Below are 9,447 nucleotides of genomic sequence, written 5' to 3'. Positions count from 1 at the left end.
GACAACCATAACTCACTCACTCACACACACACACACACACACAGGTTTGTTTTTGTGAAAAGTGGGGACTCTCCATAGGTGTAATGGTGTTTATACTGTACAGACCGTATATTCTATTGCCCTACCCCAACCCTACCCCTAAACCTACCCCTCACAGGAGACTTTCTGCTATTTCAGATTTTCAATACACTCCATTCTGTGTGATTTATAAGCGTTTTGAAAAGTGGGGACATGGGGTAATGTCCTGAAAACTCACCTTCTCCTTGTAATACCTGTTATACCTTTGTCATTATACACATTTATGTCCTCATTTGTCACAAAAACGCGTACACACACTCACACACACACACACACACACTCACACTCTCACACACACTCACACAGGTTTGGGTGAAAATATATTTGTCCTGGTTAATTGTCATGAAAATGGTATAATAAGGTAAGGTAAACAGTGCAAGGATAGTATTTTGTGTGTGTGTGTGTGTAGGACTCGTCTGTGTGATGAAGCAGAAACTGATTTTTCCTCAGAAAGCTCTTGAACAGATGAATCCGTCTCTTCCTGTTCATCCAGTGTTTGTTGTCGAGCAACAGCTGCTGTGACATTTGCTCTAAAAGCTGTTTTATGTCGGGTTTGAAGTGTCAAACAAAGTGAATCTATGATGTGAAGTTCTGATAATGTGTGTGTGTGTGTGAGTGACTGATTCAGAGCTCAGATACGGAGATCCAGTTCAACATGTTTGAACAAAGAAGCCTCCAGATGATCTTTCCATACTCACCTTCATGATTAATGTCTTAGATATTGTTAATCATAAACCAGATATTTATCCAAAGTTAACAAGAGATAAGCAAGTTTGTGTTTGAGGTGATGTTCAACATCATGGATCTACAATATGTATGTGGCTTGACCAGCTAATGCAGGGTTCTCACGATATCTGAAGGCATTTGATACTCAAAGCAGCTCTTTGCATGTTTGTGCCGACAGACAGGAGACGAATGCATGCAAAGCATGTCATCATCATAAGCATAATCATGTGCTTCCATGTGCAAAATTAGAGAGAACAGAAGCATTTTCCTAAAAACATTCCCATATATACTTTCTGGATTCCCATGGAAGTTCAGAGCAAACCTTAAAAACACCAGCACTTTGATTGCAAATTCGTGTCACGCTGCAGGACTTTTGAAATGAACTGCAACACAAACACATAACAGTCAGAGGCGGGGTGCAGCAAACACACTCGTTCACGAGCTTATTCCAGTCTCTGTTTGACTCTTATAAGAGATCGACATGCCATTCACAGTTTACAGCCGAAGTAACTTTTTCAAAAGCTGAACTGATTTCTAGCTGACATGTTGTCCTTAAAATGTGGTGCTCGTGGCGTACGATGCTGAAAAAATAAATAATAAAACGGCCAAAGATGTACTTCTGGTGTACACAGGCTTAGAAATAAATGGTCCAAACGGGTGTTTTGCCTTAGAAGAACCAGTTGGTTTCGCAAAGTACCAAAAAAAACTAAATTCTTAGAGTGAAGAGCATTTCATAATCAGTGCAATGTTTCCTTTGTTCCCATTTTCCCGCCACTAGCTTGTTTCCATAGTTACTCATTAGTTCCATCACCTGTCTGTAGTTTGTTTAATGTATTTAAGCCCCGAGTTGCTTCAGTTCATTGTTTGGTCTTGTCTCTGTTTCCTGTATGAAAGTGGAAGTGAAGCGGTCAGTCACGTTTACATTATTTAGTAAACTAAATACATAACAATCACAATTAATGTAACCATTTTAAAGAAAAAAAAATGTAAAGCTCCTTGTTATATTTCCTCATCATGTGCTTCATTTGTATTGTACTACATTTCATGTTCATTTTTCATTTTTCAAACTATTTTGATCTCTTCCGAATCAGTCCCTGTAGAGAGAAAGTTCTGTAGACAGATTTTTTTCTTTTCTTTCAGAACTCTGTAATCTGTCGTTAAACATTGGCAAGCGAACAGTCGAACAGATGACGTGTTTCTGCAGACAGACAGACGACGGACTCTTAGACAGTTTATTTTGCTGGGTAAAAATATCCAGTTGGTCTTCCCGTGTCACAGCCGGACCGAACTGCAGTCATTTCTGTCCACTTTAATGTGTAATTACAGTAAAACTGAACGCAGAACCAGGTACGGGTCTATAAATAAACCGCATATTCTCCATTCACATGCACACAGAGTGCTTTGACAACATGTCTACGTTCTCCACATGATAATGTGGATTGGCTCAGCTTATACAGTATGAAGTTCTGTCATCATATGGGGATTTCTCAGGCATGATGGGAAACCTGACCGAGCGGTTCAGAGAGCATACCCTGATATTGACAATCTCATGTTTGTTCTTTGCTGAAGGCCTGCGACGGCATTGTGTGACATGAGCATGTCTCTGCACGCTCAGACTCGACGCCCGCTGCGTCTGCTCACTCATTCATGCTGAATCAATGCAGCTCTTTATGTGCATGGAAATAATCATCAGACTACAGTGTCAGGCAGCAGCCGAGCTGGTCATAAAACTGGGAAAAATCCCATAGAATGTTCAAATGAGCCAAGACTCATTTTCAAAAAGTCTAATCGGAACTCCCAGAATCCCTTTGGGACTCGTGTAAGCTTCCTTTACATCTAATATTCCCAGTCTAATATACATGTAAGGAGTGTGCCAAAACATGCTAGCAATGTTGAGACATGTCAGCAATGAGTTAAACGTGTTCTTAACGTTAAAACATGTTTGCAAAGTTCTAAAACATGCAACGCAGACGGCACCACATTACAATTTCCAGCTTCGACTTTTGAAAGCTACTACTTATTCAAACGTCAAACTACTTCAAGAATGAACACATTCAACCGTTCTAGTCAGGCTTTCTCAAGTTCATGGAGAAACAGTTTCACACATTGTGTAAATGAGTTATTATCATAGCGTAATCTGTCTGCTGAACACATGCAAACAGCATCAAACGCGTCGTTATCTCTGTTAGCGTGGGTAGTGCTCATGAATAGAAGGAGTCATGCAGATTATGAATCTGTTGCATTGACTGAACTCGACTCTTTGTGCAGTGAATCAATGAGACTCTGTGCACGGAAGAACTGAGCGCCAATGCATGTGTGAAAGCCATTCTCTCTGTTCGTTTAGATTGCTTGAGACAACTGCGATCATCGCACTTTCAATTATTTTTTGGACATCTTTAACCTTTGTGCTTCATCATTGATCACTTTTCTTCAGTGCTGTGTCATAAAGTGATGCTTATTTCCAACTCTTCTCTCAGCCATTTGTAATTATGCCGTTTTATTTCACATTAAAAACATTTCGTAATTAAAAAAAATACAGACAGACACAATAAGTCACAATGTAGTATGACATTTCCCCAAAAACAAAGTTGAAAATGAACAATAAATTAGGCGTATTCAATCAATCAAGCACACAAACAGAAACAAATGAAATAGCAGCACAAATAACACACACGCCATTTCATCACCAACACAAAATAACAGCAAAAACCCCATGCAAGATGTCTGTTAAAGATCTCTTCATCTGGAAAGCATCTGCTGTGTGCAAACATCTGACAGACGTCTCCAAGATGCCAGTTTTACATGCATTCTGAATCATAAACATCTTAAAGACATCTTCTAAAGGTCTATTTGACATCTGATAGGAGACATCCTATAGACGTATTGCAGACGTGCAAACACTATAAAAATACGTCTCCGAGACGTAATGCAGACGTCAAATAGACGTCTCCGAGATGTACATGTGCTATCAGGGAAAAACCTGCTGTGACATTACAGTTCTCAAAATAGCATATCCGTGTTAAAATAAAGTTACTGAATTCACTTGAAAATGTCACAGATTCACGTAAGAACAATTTAATTATTGCAGCGAAGAGTCAAACCTGAATGAAACATCAGTTAAAGAGTCGTTAACTAGCTTTGGCATGAGCAGGGATTGCACTTCAACGCGAAAGCGCTCGAAACATCGCTGTAAATCCTGTGGGTTCACACATCAGCAGAGCACCGAGAGCTGTCAATGTAAACGTGTGAGGATTAGCATTAGCATTAGCATGTGAGCCAGACGTGATCGATCTGATGGTCTGCGTTCACACTTCACACTGAAGTAATATTTCCTGTTAAAGATGCAATTATATTTGAGTTAGGGCTGCACAATTAATCAAATTTCTAATCGCAATTACAATTACATAATCCTTCAAAAAAGCAGCAATTAATCGTTCAAAGTCGCTTATGTTATTCTGCACGCTTAAGATGCTTTTTTTTCTTTCTACGTGTTATCTTAAGGGTTTTTCCATTGTTTTAGTATAACATTATACTACCATGCATGTTTTTTACATTTTTATTTAAAGAGAAACCAATCCGATGTATAGTTGACATTTGAGGCTTAATACTATAGAAAAGCAATACAAGTTTTTCAGTTAGTGTTTCCAGCTTCATATAAAAATATGGCATGCAGTTGCTTCAAACAAAGGTGTAAACATCAATTTAATCGTAAATGAATAATCGCAAAAGTACAATTTCAAAGGAATAATCGACATTTATGATTGTTGTCATAATCGTGCAGCCCTAATTTGAGTATTACATTTTTACTTTAAAGTGCTCCTATTATGGATTTTTTTTTTTATTACCTTTCATGCAGTGTGTAACAGCTCTAAGTGAATCAAAACATCCTGCAACGTTTTAAATCTGAACGTGCACCATGTATAAAGTTATTGTCTCTCAAAAGAAAGAGTGGACTCTGAATCACTGAAACAAGACGTTTTTAAAACGAATCCCAAGCCGTTTCATCTTGACGTCAACATGAGACATTAGCATATTGCCCGCCCACGTGTTGGTCTTTCCGAGTTGGTCTGAATGAAAATGCAAATTCATTCTTTGCCACTAGGTGCCGCTTTTGGAGCGGTAAAAATAGCGGTTTCCCCGGCAAGGCTGTACACAAAGCAGCACTGTGCTCACAAACGCCACTTTATCAGGCATTACAGGCGAGATCCAATCGACCAATCACCGCAGATTAGCGTCACGCAAAGAAGCTGTTTGGAAAAATGAATCGTTAAACGAATCGTTTGGGAGTCGTTGAGCAGGTAAGGTAAAAAATAAATGCATATATTATAAGACAATGAAAGTGTTTTTGACCTTGCATGCATGTCAACCTGTTGTTGGGGACTCCCAAAGCCAAAATATGAACCTTTCATAACCCATAACAGGGGCACTTTAATATAAAATGTTGAGTAGGTCTGAGGTGGTTTAAGGAGTATTGAGTGATCATAATTTGATCAAATAAAGAGAAGGTTAAGAGTAAGTTTGCGCTCATTCATTCTAGTCTATCTCAGATTCGCTCCAAGTGGAAGTGTCGCTGTTTTTATAAGTAATGGCAGGTAAAACAATCGTGTTTAATCGTGTTTGGGAAGGGAAAGTGTTCAGTCTGATCCCGTCTGCTCTTTTTCCACAAATCACAAAAAACGTAACGAAAGACAACATTAGTTAACGCTCAGTAGTTTCACGATCTTACTGATCGACCGCTGTCGTTGATAACTTGCAGAGAACTCTTTATTTTTTTTCCCAGTGGATAAATTTAACATTGATAGCCAATCAGAATCCATCCTGCTTTACAGATGACAAAACTTCAGCGTGCTTATAATAAAGTTATTGTATGTTGGTGTGAACACCAATATAGATATCATTACAATCACTCCTGGTGTGAACAGCCTTTTATGGTGAAGAAATCCAGACATTAATCCACAGACGGAAAAACAAAACAAAACGCATGAGTTAAATTGACCCTTATGACTGGTTTTGTGCTCCAGGGTCACATTATATGCTTTCCATTTGGATTCGGGTCAGATGTCTTTATCCAAGCACACGTTAGCGCTATCCGAAGCAGTAGTACTCGTCGGTTTCCACCCGAGGCCGTAGAGGAGATTTCGTGAGCGTCTCCTCATCCATGCTGGTTCTGGAGAGGTCTGCGGGCGAGGAGCGTTCGGGTTCGTCCTCCCCGAGCGTGTCCAGATAACTGCCCAGCGAGATCCCGTCGAGCCCGTCGCTGCAGGAGCCGCGCTCAGACTCCGCGCCGTCTGATAGGCTGCACAAGCTGTCCGTCACACTGCCCTCACGGCTGGCCCCGCCCCCGCGCTCCTCCATCACCCAGCGGATCGACTCGATGCCCTCGTTGATGGACAGCAGCTGATGCATCAGTGTCACGTCGATGGCACGCAGATGAGCCTGTGACCGAGAAACACATTAGAAACACTACAACAGCTCTATCCACAAAACTGCTCACCAAGGCTGCATTTATTTGATCAAAATGCTATAAAAAAGACTAAATATTATTACCGTTTAAAACAGCTGTTTTCTAAGTGAGTATCTGTTCAACTGTAATGTATTTCTGTGATGTGCAGCTGTATTTTCAGCATCATTCCTCCAGTCTTCAGTGTCACATGATCTTCAGAAATCAGTATAATATGCTGATCTGCTGCTCAAGAAACATTTCTGATTATTATCAATGTTGAACACAGTTGTGCTGCACAATATTTTAGTGGATTTTTTCAAGATTCAGAGTTGAACAGAAAGTTCAAAAGAACACATTTTTTTGAAATAGAAATCTTTACATTGTAAATGTCTTTACTGTCACTTTTGATCAATTTAATGCGTCCTTGATGACATATACACACACACAAACATTAGGGATGGGACGATTCTCCGATTCGCTTCGGCATAAAAGTTAACGATGCGATGCATCGATTTAAAAAGTGTGCATCGGCTACAAGTTGGCATTGTTTCTAACATGTTTGCATTGGTAAACATGCAATTGGCATCTGATGAATCACAACACCTGTTTCATAAAAGACGCTTAGAAAAGCGGGGATTAAAGTCCTAAACCTTACTTGAAATAACCTCATTCCTCCAGTCTTCAGTGTCACATGATCTTCAGAAATCAGTATAATATGCTGATCTGCTGCTCAAGAAACATTTCTGATTATTATCAATGTTGAACACAGTTGTGCTGCACAATATTTTAGTGGATTTTTTCAAGATTCAGAGTTGAACAGAAAGTTCAAAAGAACACATTTTTTTGAAATAGAAATCTTTACATTGTAAATGTCTTTACTGTCACTTTTGATCAATTTAATGCGTCCTTGATGACATATACACACACACAAACATTAGGGATGGGACGATTCTCCGATTCGCTTCGGCATAAAAGTTAACGATGCGATGCATCGATTTAAAAAGTGTGCATCGGCTACAAGTTGGCATTGTTTCTAACATGTTTGCATTGGTAAACATGCAATTGGCATCTGATGAATCACAACACCTGTTTCATAAAAGACGCTTAGAAAAGCGGGGATTAAAGTCCTAAACCTTACTTGAAATAACCAAACAAATCAATCGGGGCTAAAGCGTTTCCATAAATGACTATTTAAGTTCATGCAATTTCACTAATTTGTGCACGCTTATTCTTAAGCAGCCCTTAATGTCGATCATGGACCTAATCGATCCACCATGACAAACAGCTAATATATTTGTGCTGTGTAATGTATTTGAGACGTTGTGTGTTCTTCAGTGCATAACTGACATGTCACAGTTATATTCTTCATCTGTAAATGTTAGAAAGTCATGCAAACATATCCCTTTTGCTGTCGGGAGTGAGCGAGCGCTGCTAAACAGAATAGTAGCGTAATAATTCTGAGTAAAATATACATTACAATACCGATTCAGATCAAGATCTTCCTTTCATTTCGTTTGGCAGCAGTCGGTCAGTTAGTGACACAATAAATACAGGCGAAACATTTCAGCGAGGCAAATGAAGCGGATACACACAGGCTGATTTGCATGAGGTTCGTGTCAAGACGTGAACACGAGCGACTGAAGCTCCGTGTCTGTCTGATCAGTCATGAATCAGCTGCTGCTCGCGCCGACAAACCATAATACTGCCACTGTTCCCCACGGCAACAGCTGTCTGTTTCCACACACACCGTCCTTATCCAAACAAAGGACAGCTGTGTGTTACAGGAACAGTCCAGTGATTCATTAACTCTCGCTTCAGAGCCAAACGACGCTCACGCTGCTCTGTTCCAGATGATGAACAAAACAAACCGTGACATAAATGTAGTCCGTATGGGCTGAACTGGCATGAACTGATGACGGGAAGATCATTTTGAGAGAACCGTCCCTTTAAGAGCGATCAATACTGACACACTTTTAGTATCTGATGGCCTGATCAACACTGGGAGTTTAAGATGCAATGGTCCAAAGGTTTACAGCCTTTAAAGGCAACAGTGTGTGAGTGTGTGTGTGTGTGTGTGAGAGTGAGTGAGTGAGTGAGTGAGTGAGTGTGTGTGTGTGTGTGTGAGAGTGAGTGAGTGAGTGAGTGAGTGAGTGTGTGTGTGTGTGTGTGAGAGTGAGTGAGTGAGTGAGTGAGTGAGTGTGTGTGTGTGTGTGTGAGAGTGAGTGAGTGAGTGAGTGAGTGAGTGTGTGTGTGTGTGTGTGAGAGTGAGTGAGTGAGTGAGTGAGTGAGTGTGTGTGTGTGTGTGTGAGAGTGAGTGAGTGAGTGAGTGAGTGAGTGTGTGTGTGTGTGTGTGAGAGTGAGTGAGTGAGTGAGTGAGTGAGTGTGTGTGTGTGTGTGTGAGAGTGAGTGAGTGAGTGAGTGAGTGAGTGTGTGTGTGTGTGTGTGAGAGTGAGTGAGTGAGTGAGTGAGTGAGTGTGTGTGTGTGTGTGTGAGAGTGAGTGAGTGAGTGAGTGAGTGAGTGTGTGTGTGTGTGTGTGAGAGTGAGTGAGTGAGTGAGTGAGTGAGTGTGTGTGTGTGTGTGTGAGAGTGAGTGAGTGAGTGAGTGAGTGAGTGTGTGTGTGTGTGTGTGAGAGTGAGTGAGTGAGTGAGTGAGTGAGTGTGTGTGTGTGTGTGTGAGAGTGAGTGAGTGAGTGAGTGAGTGAGGGAGTGAGTGAGTGTGTGAGTGTGTGTGTGAGTGAGTGTGTGTGAGTGTGCGCGTTTTTGTGACAAATGAGGAGATAAATTTGTATAACGACAAAGGTATAACAGGTATTACAAGGAGAAGGTGACTTTTCAGGACATTACCCCATGTCCCCACTTTTCAAAACGCTTATAAATCACACAGAATGGAGTGTATTGAAAATCTGAAATAGCAGAAAGTCTCCTGTGAGGGGTAGGTTTAGGGGTAGGGTTGGTGTAGGGCAATAGAATATACGGTCTGTACAGTATAAAAACCATTACGCCTATGGAGAGTCCCCACTTTTCACAAAAACAAACCTGTGTGTGTGAGTGTGAGAGTGATTGTGTGTGTGTGTGTGTGTGTGTGTGTGTGTGGGAGTGTGTGTGGGAGTGTGAGAGCGAGTGTGTGTGTGTGTGATTGTGTGTGGGAGTGTGAGAGCGAGCGAGTGTGTGTGTGTGTGTGTGTGTGTGTGTGAGAGAGA

At 40.8% G+C, this 9,447-nt stretch overlaps 1 protein-coding gene across 1 annotated transcript in view; it reads right to left on the bottom strand.

The window, feature by feature from the left end:
* Positions 1-5,798: 5,798 nt before the first annotated feature.
* LOC107564126 (leucine rich adaptor protein 1-like) overlaps positions 5,799-9,447 on the bottom strand; it is a 5,015-nt gene continuing 1,366 nt past the window's right edge. The window contains exon 2 of the mRNA XM_016249132.1: positions 5,799-6,240. Within this exon, the coding sequence (XP_016104618.1) occupies positions 5,890-6,240 (351 nt within the window). The 3' untranslated portion in view covers positions 5,799-5,889. The remainder of the gene's footprint in view (positions 6,241-9,447) is intronic.

Source organism: Sinocyclocheilus grahami, unplaced genomic scaffold, assembly GCF_001515645.1.
Source record: "Sinocyclocheilus grahami isolate Dianchi unplaced genomic scaffold, SAMN03320097.WGS_v1.1 scaffold912.1, whole genome shotgun sequence".
NCBI classification, from domain to species: domain Eukaryota; kingdom Metazoa; phylum Chordata; class Actinopteri; order Cypriniformes; family Cyprinidae; genus Sinocyclocheilus; species Sinocyclocheilus grahami.
The sequence above is the reverse complement of the archived record's forward strand: the minus strand, read 5'-3'. Positions and strand labels throughout refer to the sequence as shown.